The sequence below is a fragment of the Pantherophis guttatus genome, chromosome 10, assembly GCF_059756535.1.
Source record: "Pantherophis guttatus breed Tessera chromosome 10, ASM5975653v1, whole genome shotgun sequence".
Taxonomy (NCBI): Eukaryota; Metazoa; Chordata; class Lepidosauria; order Squamata; family Colubridae; genus Pantherophis; species Pantherophis guttatus.
The window spans coordinates 12238901-12254574 of record NC_142072.1 but is presented as its reverse complement, the minus strand read 5'-3'; the positions used below and the strand labels follow the sequence as shown (position 1 = coordinate 12254574).

Below are 15674 nucleotides of genomic sequence, written 5' to 3'. Positions count from 1 at the left end.
TGAAAAACTACACAATCATAGATGTCAAATGGGAATTTGAATTACTGAGGATATGACTCTGTCCCATTTAAAATATTTGGAAAGATGGTACACTTAAAAAAAGAAATCTATTATATTTAAAAAATGCAAAGTAAAAAAAAAAATCCTATCTGAAATACACAAAAGGTGAGGGATAGGAAACAAATGTTTAAAAACTCCACAACCAAAAGAAAATCTTAAAAAAACCTGAACTAAACTAAAAACTCCTAAACTAAAAACCCATAAAACTACTTTATTTCTAATCCTAAATATTTAAAAGGCCATTAAGACAGAATACATATTTCACCTATCCAATCATCCATCCATTCCTTCTCAGGCTATTAAAATAATACAATTTTCTTATATTTCATCATTATGATTCCATTTTAAAGAATGAATCAAACTTAAACCACATGGAATTGTATTGTCTAGCCTAGTCTTTTCTTTGGTACAAAGCTAATTCTACGGCTGAGAGCTGACAGATGTTAAATGAATTTTTAGAGTCTGGGAGACCAGCATTTTTCCAGGAGTACATAATCACCATTTTTTTTGCAGCTGTCCATTCATGATGTATCTGGTTCTTCTTAGACTAAAATGCTTCAAATTTGGGTGATATAGTTTAACAAAACATTAACATTGTTAACCCCTAATTGCTTTCCACACACCTGGCTTACATAGCAACCGTATTTAACGGGTAATAATTACAAATTAACCAAATTCCTGCTGTAATTAGAATAGAATAGAATAGAATAGAATTTTTTATTGGCCAAGTTTGATTGGGCACACAAAGAATTTGTCTTGGTGCATATGCTCTCAGTGTACATAAAAGAAAAGATACATTCGTCAAGAATCATAAGGTACAACCCTTAATGATAGTCATAGGGTACAAATAAGCAATCAGGAAACAGTATCAATATAAATGGTAAGGATACAAGCAACAATCAGTCATAGTCATACCGTCATAAGTGGGAGGAGATGGGTAATAGGAATGATGAGAAGATTAATAGTAATAGTAGTGAATAGTTTGACAGTGTTGAGGGAATTATTTGTTTAGCAGAGTGATGGCATTGGGGGAAAAACTGTCCTTGTGTCTAGTTGTTCTGGTGTGCAGTGCTCTATAGTGTTGTTTTGAGGGTAGGAGTTGAAACAATTTATGTCCAGGATGCGAGGGATCTGTAAATACTTTCACAGCCCTCTTTTTGACTCGTGCAGTATACAGGTCCTCAATGGAAGGCAGATTGGTAGCCATTGACCTTCTATGCTTGCTCAATGAGCGTGGTAGCGCAGTGGTTAGAATGCAGTACTGCAGGCTAATTTTGCCCACTGCCAGGAGTTCGATCCTCATCAGCTCAAGATTGACTCAGCCTTCCATCCTTCTAAGGTCATTAAAATGAGGACCCAGGTTGTTAGGGGCAATATGCTGACTCTGTAAACCGCTCAGAGGGGTATAAAGTACTGTGAAGCGGTATGTAAATCTGAAGTGCTATTGCTATGCCCTGGTTGAGCGTGGCTTCTAATACTGTTGAGTTGAGAGGCAGTTTGTTTGTTAGAAATACTCAGAAATGAGTTTCTGAGCCATTCGCTTGTTATTTGATGCAAAATGCTCAAATGTTGTCTCAGTGGGAAGAAGAGAGATGTGGCAACTGCTGGAGTTTGGGTTTTTTTCCCCCCTGGGTGACGTTATGTAACATCTTGTGTCTTAGCAACAATGGTAAAATATCGGCTAATTCCCAAGCATTCCTGTTCTTGTGGGTGACAGCTACTTGTCTATCTCTGCCAGATCAAAAATGTTAGGATTATGCAATTAGTCAGCTCTGTGCAACCACACTTCTTTGGGCCTGGGTCATCAGAGCTGCTGAAAAACAGTTAACACAAAGGGTCACATCCGGATGATAAATCTGGAGTGCAATCCAAGAGGTTCATTGGTATGGTTTCTATCTAAAATGCAGATGGTTCTGTCAAGGCAAATCCCTTCTGACAACAGCTTTTCATTATAGGATGTAAAAAATAATTTAAAAAAAAGATTTGGAAGAAAGCTAGCAGTCTTTTGTACTGGTGTATGCGTTTTCATAAGACACTTCATCTGTTATGCATTTTTCTCTGAGATTCTGGAAACAACCTGGCTTTCTATTTTACTACCATGCTCACCTTGGATTTGCTTTATCATCCCCACTGCCAGAGGTGGTATTCAGCCGGTTCGGACCAATTTACCCGAACCCGTAGCAGAAATCACGGGTGCCTCCCACCAGCCCCGGCTCTATGCTGTCCTATTTAGATACGTTTTTGAGGCCAGGTCAGTGATGGATTTCAATTTTTTTTACTACCGGTTCTTTGGGTGTGGCTTGGTGGGCGTGGCATGCCTTTGTGGGCGTGGCAGGGGAAGGATACTGTAAAATCTCCATTCCCGCCCCACTCCAGGGGAAGGATACTGCAAAATCTCCATTCCCGCCCCACTCCAGGGGAAGGATACTGCAAAATCTCCATTCCCGCTCCACTCCAGGGGAAGGATACTGCAAAATCTCCATTCCCACCCCACTCCAGGGGAAGGATACTGCAAAATCCCCATTTCCTCCCAATCAGTTGGGATTCGGGAGGCAGAGAATAGATGGGGGCAGGGCCAGTCAGAGGCGGTATTTACTGGTTCTCCGAACTACTCAGAATTTCCACTACCGGTTCTCCAGAACTGGTCAGAACCTGCTGAAACCCACTTCTGTGCAGAAGGCACGTGCATAAGCAAAGCACATGCACGGAAGGCCAGGCACATGCGTAGAAGGTGCGCACGCACACAAAGTGAGCATGCGCGCATGGGGCTAACCGGTGGTAACAAAATGTGAAACCCACTGCTGCACCACTGCCTACATTTGAGGGCATCTGGAAGCAGCAGAGACACCGACCAACTTCTCCTAAATTCAGTTCAGAATGAAATCTGAAAATTGCCGCACATTTTGGGGGAAGAAACCCTGAGCTTGGTCCATTGCGACGAGTCTGCTTAACCAACTTGCTCAGACTGAGGGAAGCTGCTTGGATGAGTCGCCAAACATCTCAAATTAACAAAAATAAGTTCCAGTTGCCATGACTCCCATTTTCAGACAACTCTACCTGGATGGCTGAGAACCTTCATTGACCTATTCAGAAAGGAAATGTTCTTTATAGATGCATTTCAGATGAGTTTTCTTTTTCTTCTTGATTTGGCATTTGTTATGATTTAATCTGTTTATGGCTCAACAGGTGGCAGCATCTGACCAACATCACTTGAGCTCAAGAGTTAAACAGGGTCAGGCCTGTCCCAAAGGTGTTTTTTTTCCAAAAGGCAACTGGATTTTGTTTTTCCTTGAAGACGCTTCGCTTCTCATCCAAGAAGCTTCTTTGGTTCTGACTGAAGAACTGAAGAAGCTTCTTGGATGAGAAGCGAAATGTCTTCAAAGAAAAACAAAACCCAGTTGCCTTTTGAAAAAGGACCTTTGGGACAATCATGATCTGGATGATTGAGAATCTCCATAGTCAGGGTCACGCTGGGTTAGTACATGGATAATACATGCCCAGAGAATTCTGATGGCATGGTGAGCTAGACTGAAAAGTTGGAAAACTCATCGAGCTGAAAGAAATCGCAACCTACCTTCATAATCTCCAGAAATTAAACTCAACTATAAAACATCTCCTCCTTCATCTTTTATTATTCATTTTACTCTTAATAAGTTCCCTGTCACTATTACGTATACTGACATTAAGCAATACAAAGCATTCTTAGGTTAAAAATAGTTTAAGCAGAAGAATAATGCAGACAGTCTTGTTTGATAGGGGGAAATCCTAGCAGTTCAAATTTCCCAGCATTGGACAAACAACAATAGAAGGACCAGATTTTGTTTACTGCATTTAAAGCTTTGGGCAAATCAGAGGTTATCACTTGATGCATAAAATGCCATAAGGACCACATCTATGCGTTTTTGACCTAATTTATTTTGCAAGATTGTTGTGAATATATCAAGTTGGGACAAGGAACACTTTCATGTCAGTTTTGGAGGAGAAGGAGGAGGAGGAGGAGGAGATGAGGAGGAGGAGAAGGAGGTGATGATGGAGGAGGAGGAGGAGGTGATAATGATGGAGGAGGAGATGATGATTTTGGAGTAGGAATAGGAGGAGGAGATGATGATGATGATAATGGAGGAGGAGGAGGTGATGATGGAGGAGGAGATGATGATGGAGGAGGAGATGATGTTGATTTTGGAGGAGGAGGAGGAGGAGATGATGATGGTGAAGGAGGAGATGAAGGAGGAGGAGATGATGATGATGGAGGAGGAGGAGGAAATGATGACGATTTTGGAGTAGGAGGAGGAGATGATGATTTTGGAGTAGGAGGAGGAGATGATGGAGGAGGAGGAGATGATGATGGAGGAGGAGGAGATGATGATTTTGGAATAGGAGGAGGAGATGATGATTTTGGAGTAGTAGGAGGAGATGATGATTTTGGAGTAGTAGGAGGAGATGATGGAGGAGGAGGAGGAGATGATGGAAGAGGAGGAGGAGATGATGGAGGAGGAGGAGATGATGATGATGGAAGAGGAGGGGATGATGATAATTTTGGAGGAGGAGGAGATGATTTTGGAGTAGTAGTAGGAGATGATGATGGAGGAGGAGGAGATGATGATAATTTGGTTGGAGGTGGAGATGATGATGATTTTGGAGTAGGAGGAGGAGATGATGATGGAGGAGGAGATGATGTTGATTTTGGAGGAGGAGGAGGAGATGATGATGATGGAGGAGATGATGATGATGGTGGTGGAGGAAGAGATGATGATGGAGGAGGAGGAGGAGGAGGAGGAGATATATCTCCAACAGGCAAGTTCTCTTGGGCCAAATTCTTTGAAATCTGTTGCTTCTTTGTGAGAAACCATTTCTTTTCATTGCTTTGCTCTCGGCTCCCGTTTTCCATTGCTCAGTAGGCAAGCTTCCAAAAGACAATTTCATAGCCCCAGTAGGATTTGGATAGAGAGCTGGCCAGACCCCCCAAAGATGTCCTCCCCCTCTCCCCACCCCCCATAACTAACCTGGGAATCATTCTTTTCTCAATGCTCATTCAGCAACCCTGTCCTTTTGGTGTGTATTTAAGGTCTGGAAGGGATTCCTTTCCTGTTTTGTCAAGTTTCCCAGCTGTTTGTGGCTCCAATCTTGCATGTGGGTGTAATGCAGCATCTGGGAACAGACAGTTTGGCAAAATTCCCTGACCCTGACTGGGTTCCCAGTCTTCATGTGTATGACTTCTTTGCAATTGCCTTGGAGAACGATAGCTTGAGAATGGCTGGATCTAAGGAAAACCCGGTGAAAAGTTGGGTGTGGGGGATTCTCTAGGCCCACCTTGTTTTAAATAGGGGAAAAGCAAAGGTACAATATTTGTAGACCTCATTTCTCAAATCAGCTACTTGAATGAGTGAGTGGCTTTGCAGGAATCCACTCGATCGGTCAGTGTTGTCAATATTGGGGCTATTGTGACATTCTTTTCCTTTGGATTTTTAACCTGAACCTGACAGCAAAGAGTAATAATACGCCTTTTTCATTGGAGTTAGCCAACCTGCCCAGCAGTCCATTTCCTTTCTCTCCCCCGCCTTTTTTTGGAGCTAATAGCTACTCCAGAAAAATTGTCTGCATTAGCAAAAATAATCAGGTCCAGTTCACTCTGTCTGACATATAGCTGTGCAACAGTATAGCTATGCAATGGAATGGGGGTGCTCCCGGTTCGGACCGGATTGCCCAATCCGGCAGCGATGGTGGCGGGTGGTTCAGAGAACCGGTACCAAAAATCCCTCCCCACCCCCATGCCCAGCTGAACCACACAATTATCAGAGGCTTTTTATTTTATTTTTAAAAGCATTTTTCCTACAACCTCTTCGGCTGAAAAAATGCTTTTAAAAGTAAAAACAAAGCCTCTGCAGATCAGGCAAGTCAGCTGGGATCGTCAAAGGCTTTTAAAAGCATTTTTTTTACCACCTCTTCAGCTGAAGAGGTTGTAGAAAAAATGGTTTTAAAAGTAAAAAAAAATAAAAAGTTGGCCACGCCCACTCAGTCATATTACCCACCACCACCACCACCAAGCCACACCCACAGAACCGGTAGTAACAAATTTTACATTTCACCACTGGGTGCAAATGAGGGTGTCAACCTTTGGGGTTCCTTGATTTCCCAGGATCTGTGGTTTTGTTTGTTTTTTAATTTTATTTATTTATTTATTTATTTATTTATTATTCAAATTTCTATACCGCCCTTCTCCTTTCGGACTCAGGGCGGTGAACAGCCAAAATAAAACATTTACACATAAAGTACGATTAAAAATAGATTTAAAATAATTAAATTTGGCCCATAGTTTAAAATTTATCAATTTAAAATCCATATCAAAATTTAAAATCAACCATAAAATCATAAAATCAAGAGAGACCGGCTAACTGAAAGAGATGAGTTTTTAGGGCCCGACGAATGATAGTTTTACTGACTTTTATGTGAACAGTAGCCATTGTAACCATGGAGCGCCTACAAGCTTCAGTCTAAATTATCCAAACTATATACAGAAGAAAAACGGAAAGCAGTAAAATGACATAAAGAAAAAAAGGGGGGGGAGGGGAGAAGGGGAAGAAACTAAGAAGATAATTAGAAAAAAACAAAAGCTTGCTTGCTTCGTTTTGTCAAAATGAACAAGCGGCATGTGCTTGCTCTATGGCTTTCTGCATTATTGGAATGCCTTCTGTGGCTGGCCCACAGAAGCAAGATGTGGCTTCCAACCACATCTCTTTCTGATGACCAAAAAAAAAATACCTATTGCAATTTTATTCTTGGGTAGAGAGTGAGGGGTGTTAGGACTCTTTCATTTCTTCTTTTTTGCTTTGCTTCAAAGAGATTAACATTTTCCAGCGTTGCAATGAACAATTAAGAGATAGGATTCTAGGCAGGGGTGAAATTCACTTACCTTCCCTGCCGGTTCCCAAATGTGTGTATCCTGTGCATGCGCAGAGGCTGAAATAGTCGAAAAAAAAGGGATGTCATGTCATCTGGGTGGGTGGGCGGAGCCTCCTACAGCCGCCGCTACCAGTTTGCCAGAGCCGGATAGAACCAGCTGAATTTCACCCCTGATTCTAGGGTTCTTGATGTTTCTGGCTCTCCCTCCCTCCCTCTTGTACAGCAGTGGTGGGTTGTTCCCGGTTCGGTCCGGTTCTTGCGAACCGGTAGTAAAAGTGGCGGGAGGCTCTGCACACCTGACATCATCATGGACAATCTGTGCATGTACAGAAGTGCAGAATAAAGTGAGAAGTGCGCACGCACTTCTGTTGCGAACCGGTAGTAAAGGTAAGTAGAACCCACCCCTGTTGTACAGGTGTATATTATATAAAAGTTCTTGTTCAGTGAATTATTTAGTAGATGTACTGTATGTAGGCACATCAGTTCTTGGACTTCCTTGAAATGTATTAGTGTTAACTGGCTTTTACTAATATTTTTCCAACATATTCGATTTATCCTTGGCCTTTCCCGCTGATTTATTATCTTTTGTTGTAAATGAACTACGATTAAACTAAAAACTGATATTTCTCTTTACTTTCTTTCTCTGTAGAGCATGCTTGAGATTACTAGCCCATAGAATTGCTCAGCTTCTGTTCAGTTTTCTCACTTTCCTCTTTTAGACCCTTTCCGAGTTATTTTTTTTAAACCTTTGAATGTTTCAGACCCAGATTCCCAAGCTATTATTCCTTGACGTCCACAAGTCTTAAAGCTGCCAGGTTTGGGGACCACTGCTCTAGTGAGAAAGAGAAGCTCCTATTACTAGGCTAAGCCAAAAGCTAACAATGTTTAAAAGTGGGGATATCTTTCCCTGACATGTTCCACATGAATTTCTGGCCACAGGGTTTCAATTCACAAACTTTTTTCTGTAATGTTTAGATTTCGGTAAAAGGCATTCATGAGACACATGGCTGAAGATGATTAGAAATTTCAGGGGTTTGTTTGTTTGGGAAGAGGGTGCTTGTTAATTAAACAAGGCTGAAGATCTGAGCTTAGTATGACGGGCATGGAAATCCCTTCCTTGCATGGAACTCTCTGTACATTAAAGGGGAATATTTGCAGCTCAGGGTTGAAATCAGGGGTCCTTGATGCTCTCTGAGCTGGCTTGTTTTCTTGTAGACGTTTCATGACCCAAATTAGGTAATATCATCAACGCTAGTGGTGAGATTACCTAGTTTGGGATAACGAAACATCTGCAAGAAAACAAGCCAGCTCAGAGAGCATCAAGGACCCCTCATCTCTGTAAACTGTCAGGAAAGTGAAGTCCCTTGTTTTATTAAATGTGTTTAATCGTTTGGTTCCTCTGAGGAGTTAGGATACCACTCATGGTTCTCTTCTTGCTAATGTAGCCGCCCTGAGTCTCTGGAGAAAGGCGGCATATAAATTGAACTAATAAATAAAAAAATGTAATCTTCCTAACATGAACTGCATGGGATATGCGGGGGACCTTCTGCCTTCCTTGTCTAACATTGGCTTCCTTGAATTGGAAAAAGAAGGAAACTCTTCACCAAGATTGATAATTCTCCATTAAAGGATGTAGAAGTGCTGTGGCTATAAATGAAATATCTACATCTTTTGGGTTCTGGAGGACTCCACCCGCACACCCATGGTTCTCCCTCAGTGCATTTTTTTAAATCTGCAGCCATGAATAATGCAGTGGGATTGTGTGTTGGTTCTATGCTTATCTATTTTTTCTTTTCAAGGAGACTTTGCTATGTTAAGGTGGGAATCTTTTGCTTCTGTTACCATGACACCCTGTTGCTCATAGGTACAAATCAAACGAAGAGTATGTGTATGTGCGAGGCCGTGGACGAGGGAAGTATGTATGTGAGGAGTGTGGAATTCGCTGCAAGAAACCCAGCATGCTGAAGAAACACATTCGCACGCACACAGACGTCAGGCCCTATGTCTGCAAGTACTGTAACTTTGCTTTTAAAACCAAAGGTAAGCACCAGTCAGCTCTGAGCTCATCTTCCTAGTGCATTGGCTTGCTGGTTGACATTCCTTCGGGGGCAGCAGCAGACAGGGGCTTAAAGCTCCTTTGGAGAAGACCTCTAGAACCTCAAAGTGGCTGAAGTTGGCTGAAGCATGACGCCAAAAGCAAAGCTGTCATCCGCTGGGTAAACAGGTCACAGGAGTATGCCTTTAGCACATGTAGTCCTCGACTTATGACCATAACTGAGCCCAAAATTTCTCTTGTTAAATGAGACATTTGTTAGGTTTTTGCCCCATTTTATGACCTTTCTTGCCACAGTTGTTAAGGGAATCACTAGCACTAGCACTTATATACTGCTTCATAGTGCTTTACAGCCCTCTCTAAGTGGTTTACAGAGTCAGCATGTTGCCCCCAACAATCTGGGTCTCTGGGTCCTCATTTTACCCACCTCGGAAGGATGGAAGGCTGAGTCAACCTTGAGCCGGTCAGGATCGAACTGCTGGCAGCCGGCAGAGTTAGCCTGGAATACAGCATTCTAACCACTGGGAGGGAGGGAGGGAGGGAGGGAGGGAAGGAAGGAAGGAAGGAAGGAAGGAAGGAAGGAAGGAAGGAAGGAAGGAAGGAAGGAAGGAAGGAAGGAAGGAAGGAAGGAAAATAGCAATAGGAGTTAGACTTATATAGACTTAGACTTATATACCACTTCACAGTGCTTTACAGCCCTCTCTAAGTGGTTTACAGAGTCAGTCTATTGCCCCCAACAATCTGGGTCCTCATTTTGCTGACCTCGGAAGGATGGAAGGCTGAGTCAACCTTGAGCCTGGTGAGATTCGATCTGCCAAACTGCTGGCAGCCGGTGATCAGCAGAAGTAGCCTGCAGTACTGCACTCTAACCACTGCGCCACCTCGGTTCCGTGAATCACTGCAGTCAATAAATTAATAAACCTGGTTGTTACTAATAATCTGGCTTCTTCCCCATCGACTTTGCTTGTGGGAAGGTCGCCAAAGGGACCTTGGGATACGGCAACGGTCATAAATAGGAACCAGGGACGAAGCTCCTGGATTTTGACCACACGATCATGGGGATGTTGCAAAGGTCAGAACTGTGAAAAACGGTCATGAATCACATTTTTCAGTGCTGAAAAATGGCCACTAAATGAACTGTTGTAAGCTGAGAACTACCTGTATAACGTTTGAGGCCAGGGAGATCAGAACCAATGGCTGCCAAGCTAGAGGAAGCTATTTTGACATACAGTAGTGGTCAAAATTGTGGAAACCTTTTGGGGAAAGTGTATTTTCTAAAACTAGCTAATAACACCACTTTTTTTTTTTTTTTTGGAGTTGTACCATAAAATTATATATCAATGGAAAGATAATTTAATCAAGTATGTAATGCAATAACTTTTATGAAGGATTTGCTATTGGAATAGCAGTTACAGTATAAAGAAGAAAAGTGAAATATGTAGAAAAAATGAGATATACAAAAACTATCACCATGTCAATTAATCCTTAGTTAGGTAGCCTTTAGCATGAATTATGGCCTTACAAAGTCTTCCATGGAGTGAACCAAGTCTTTTAGTTCTGCAGCTGTTATAATGTGAAACCAAGATTGAATGATTGCTTCTATTAACTGGGTTTTATTGCTGGGTGGCTTCTGACTTAACAAGTTTCTTTAGTCGGCTCCATAGATTTTCAATTGGGTCAAGGTCTGGGCTATTCCCAGGCCATTCCAGCAGTGGAATAGGATAATCTTGAAACTCCAAAAAAAAGTGGTGTTATTAGCCATCAAACCTCAAAAATACACTTTTCCCAAAAGGTTTCCACAATTTTGGCCACGACTGTAAATCACCCTTGTTCCTTCACTGAAAGCATGTTTGAACAATGAGCATCTATTAATTATTATTCATTAATTGAACAGGCAATCAAATAGTATCTTGTTACAGGGGAAAAGCCATCCAGAGCCATATTTCTATAGGTCTGTTAAGCATTATGTGCTTGCATTCTCAAACCTAACATATGCTATCCATTTTTATCCTTGACCTACTCTTATTGGCAATTTTACATCAAAGAAACATACCGGGAGTCCTTAACTTACAACCTTTCATTTAGTGACCGTTCGAAGTTACAATGGCACTGAAAACAGTGACTTACGGACATTTTTCACACTTATGTCTGTTGTGGCATCCCCATGGTCGTGTGGTCAAAATTCAGATGCTTGGCAACTGGTTCATACTTATGACCTTTGCTGTGTCCCGGCACTGTCATGTGATCCCCTTTTGTGACCATCTGACAAGCAAAATCAATGGGGAAGCCAGATTCACTTAACAACCTTGTTACTAACAGTTGCAGTGATTTACTTAACAACTGTGGCAAAAAAAAAAAAGGTTGTAAATAGGGCAAAACTTACTTAACAACTGTCTCACTTAGCCACAGAAATTTTGGGCTCAATTATTGGTCGTAAGTCAAGAACTTACCTGTATTCTCCCAAAGGACCGTACTTCCAATCCAAATCTGTGGGTTTGTCAGTTCTTGAAAACGCTTATTCCCTGCCCTGCATCTCTTTAAGCTTTTGGATCTGTTAGCTTTATTGCTTCCCATTTTTGATAGATAAGAAATAGTTTCAATTCTTGAAATAAAGATAATGCTGAAAGCATGACTGAATTGCAGACAGAAGGTTTATAAACCAAGATAATATGAAATCTGAGCAAGCTGCAGCTTTTTTAAATTGCTGAATGTGATCGGAAGAGGGATGACTTAAAGTAAAATATACAATTATTTTTAAGAACATAGTAGTATGAAGGACGCGGTGGCTCAGCAGCTAAGACGCTGAGCTTGTCGATCGAAAGGTCGGCAGTTCAGCGGTTTGAATCCCTAGTGCCACGTAATGGGATGAGCTCCCATTCCTTGTCCCAGCTTCTGCCAACCTAGCAGTTCGAAAGCAGGTAAAAAATGCAAGTAGAAAAATAGGGACCACCTTTGGTGGGAAGGTAACAGCGTTCCGTGTGCCTTTGGCATTGAGTCATGCTGGCCACATGACCACGGAGACGTCTTCGGACAGCGCTGGCTCTTTGGCTTTGAAACGGAGATGAGCACCGCCCCCTAGAGTCGGGAACAACTAGCATATATGTGCGAGGGGAACCTTTATCTTTTAGTATGGGTAAATTGGAAGTATATGTGTGCAATATTCTTAAGAGCAAAATATCCCCCTTTTTTCAGTGGAAATAGCTCATGAGGTTCCCGTTTGCTGCATGAATCAATTACTTTGAATCAATTACAGGCATACGGGAACTTAGCTACCAGCCATTATGTTGTTGAGAAATTTGCAGAAGGTAACATGTGGTCAGATTTGGAGAAGTGGCACTTTAACTTAAACTGGTATGGATGTTTCTGCAAGTCATAGTGATAATATTCCCAAAAATCATCAGTGTTACATGGGATCTGTAGCTTTGCCAAAGATTTCTTTAGTCAATTAGCCTGTACTAACCTTGATCAAGTATAGAAACCTCTACCTAGGATATCAGAAACTGCTATGAGAAATATGCATATTTTGCTTAAGAGAAATCAGCTTCCATTTGAAGTGTAAATTCAAGGGTTCCGAATGCCTCTCTTGGGTGATTCTCATTTCTGGTTTCTAGAACCAAAAGTCGCAGTTGGGTCTTCATCAAAGCATTAGCTCCGTGTTTGAATTCACATAGTGCCTTAGTTTGACAGGTGACAGGTTGCAAAACTGGTAACCACCTCTTCCCAAGGCTTTGAAAAGAGATATTCAATTGGCATACAATGCTTGCCCAGAAGGATCAAGTGAATGGGTATGGAAAAAGTATTTGGAACTCTTCTTTGATATAATTGAAAAGTGGGATGGAATGATTGTGAAACAATGTAAGTTCTGGTCTAGAGTTCATCATCTGAATTCTGAGAGGTACATACAGTGGCCAAAATTTTGGAAATCTTTTGGGGAAAGTGTATTTTCTAAAACTAGCTAATAACACCACTTTTTTTTTTTTGCAATAGTACCATAAAATTATATATCAATAGAAAGATAATTTAATCAAGAATGTAATGCAATAACTTTTATGAAGGATTTGCTATTAGAATAGCAGTTACAGTATAAAGAAGAAAAGTGAAATACATAGAAAAAACGAGATATACAAAAATGATCACCATGTCAGTTAATAGTTGGGTAACCTTTAGCATGAATTATGGCCTTACAACGTCTTCCCATGGAGTGAACCAAGCCTTTTAGTTCTGCAGCTGTTATAATGTGAAACCAAGATTGAATCATTGCTTCTATTAACTGGGTTTTATTGCTGAGTTGCTTCTGACCAGGGGTGAAATCCAGCAGGTTCTGACAGGTTCTGGAGAACCGATAGGGAAATGTTGAGCAGTCCAGAGAACCGGTAGCAGAAATTTTGAGCAGTCCGGAGAACCGGTAGCAGAAATTTTGAGTAGTTGGAAGACCCGGCAAATACCACCTCTGGCTGGCCCCAGAGTGGGGTGGGGATGGAGATTTTGCAATATCTTTCCCCTGGAGTAGGGTGGGAATGGAGATTTTGCAGTATCTTTCCCCTGCCACACCCACCAAGCCATGCCCACAGAACCGAATCCAAAAATTTGGATTTCACCACTGCTTCTGACTAACAAGTTTCTTTAGTCGGTTCCATAGATGTTCACTTGGGTTAAGGTCTGGACTATTCCCAGGCCATTCCAGCAGCAGAATAGGATCATCTTTGAAACTCCCCCCCCCCACAAAAAATGGTGTTATTAGCCATCAAACCTCAAAAATATACTTTTCCCAAAAGGTTTTCCACAATTTTGCCCACTACTGTATATAGAGCTTGTTGTTCAGTTCAATGAAACATAGGCGTGGGGGAATGTGCCTCTTTAGTTTAGAAGTATTTTTCCTGAAGAAAATCAGAAAGAATTGAACTTCTTTTCCAAAGTAATTAGACGTTTGGAATTTGGTTCTCCCTCCTTCCTCCCCTCCTCCACTTCCTCTTTACCTACCTACCTACCAGAGGTGATATTCAGCAGGTTCTGACCAGTTCTGGAGAACCGGTAGTGGAAATTTTGAGTAGTTCGGAGAACTGGTGAATACCACCTCTGACTGGCCCCTCCCCCATCTATTCTCTACCTCCCAGCTGATCCAGAGGGAATGGGGATTTTGCAGTAACCTTCCCTTGCCACGCCCACCAAGCCCCAGAACCGGTAGTAAAAATGTTTGAATCCCACCACTGCTACCTACCTACCTACCTATGATCTCAAAAGTCTTGCTCTCAATCCTCTCAATCCCCAGCATCCATTCCTTTTCATTACCTTCCACAACTCTTGGCAAGAATACAGATAGCATACAGGAGGAGTAAAATATCTTTTCTGATTCCATCCTTATTCTTTTTCCTCTTGTACATCATACATCAACGTGCTTGTGTGTCCTATGTGGGGAGATACAAGGTTATACAGAAAGTCAGCCATCCCCCCTCCCCCACTTCTCTAGGGTTTTAATCTGAGACAGGGGGAAAAAATCAGCTCTTAAAATTTGGCAAGCTTTTCTTGGAAGCTGCTCGTATAAGTCCCTGAATATCTATTGTGGCTCTGCCCAGAAGTCTAAACCTCACAGAGCACAAGTGTGCAGAACATATACAGTAAAAACAATTACAGCATTTTCAGGACCTTGGACAACTTCATAAGGAAAAACTGTTGTCCTAGCCGAGAATATAGTGTCTAAAAATGCAGACAGAACCTAGTCATTTATTTAATTCCTGGGGGATGATGGCAGCAATCTTTAAAACAATTCAAGGCAATTACTGTAGTTTCATGCTGCTTGTGTAGCTGAAAAATAATAGAAACCCCCTAGGGTTATACTGTAGTAATCAGAATTTGAGGTGGAAGGGAGGATTGCATTTTCATATAAGGAGGGCATAGAGGAAAGCTCTGATTTCTCTTGATCAGATGGAGATTTGCAACTCACCTGTCCCCTGAATCTTTTCTGGGTTGAGTCTCGGTTCAAGGAACATCATAATGCTCGTATGATAAAAATGTAGGTCCTCATTTCTGCACATAAAAAAAATGACTGCATAACAGAAATCTATCAAAGCAGAGATAGAACATTGTTTCTATTCTGTTCCAACTTTGTCGATTTGTAAAACTTATTATAATCTAACTTTGGAGAAAGTAATAAGCTTGGGAGAAAAGATTGTTGACAATTTTTCTGGGATTTTATCCTGAAGCTTGAACTAGCAAAATGTTCCTAGTATCTGTAGTATTATCAAAAGTTTTTGAGTGACGATAGCTTGATAGCAGTGTTCCAATATCTCAGGGGTTACCACAAAGAAGAGGGAGTCAAGCTATTCTCCAAAGCACCTGAGAGCAGGACAAGAAGCAATGGGTGGAAACTAATCAAGGAGAGAAACAACCTAGAACTAAGGAGAAATTTCCTGACAGTTAGAACAATTAATCAGTGGAACAACTTGCCTCCAGAAGTTGTGAATGCTCCAACACTGGAAATTTTTAAGAAGATATTGGATAACCATTTGTCTGAAGTGGTGTAGGGTTTCCTGCCTGGGCAGGGGGTTGGACTAGAAGACCTCCAAGGTCCCTTCCAACTCTTATTCTATTCTATTCTATTCTATTCTATTCTATTCTATTCTATTCTATGATAAGATAAGATAAGATAAGATAAGATAAGATA

At 41.4% G+C, this 15674-nt stretch overlaps 1 protein-coding gene across 2 annotated transcripts in view; it reads left to right on the top strand.

Annotated features, from left to right (window-relative positions):
• The window catches only part of HIVEP3 (HIVEP zinc finger 3), a 214029-nt gene that overhangs the window by 184197 nt on the left and 14158 nt on the right, over positions 1–15674 (top strand). For both annotated transcript variants that reach the window (XM_087876606.1, XM_034413722.3), the window contains exon 7: positions 8825–9000. In XM_087876606.1, coding sequence (XP_087732732.1) covers positions 8825–9000 — 176 coding nt within the window. The remainder of the gene's footprint in view (positions 1–8824; positions 9001–15674) is intronic.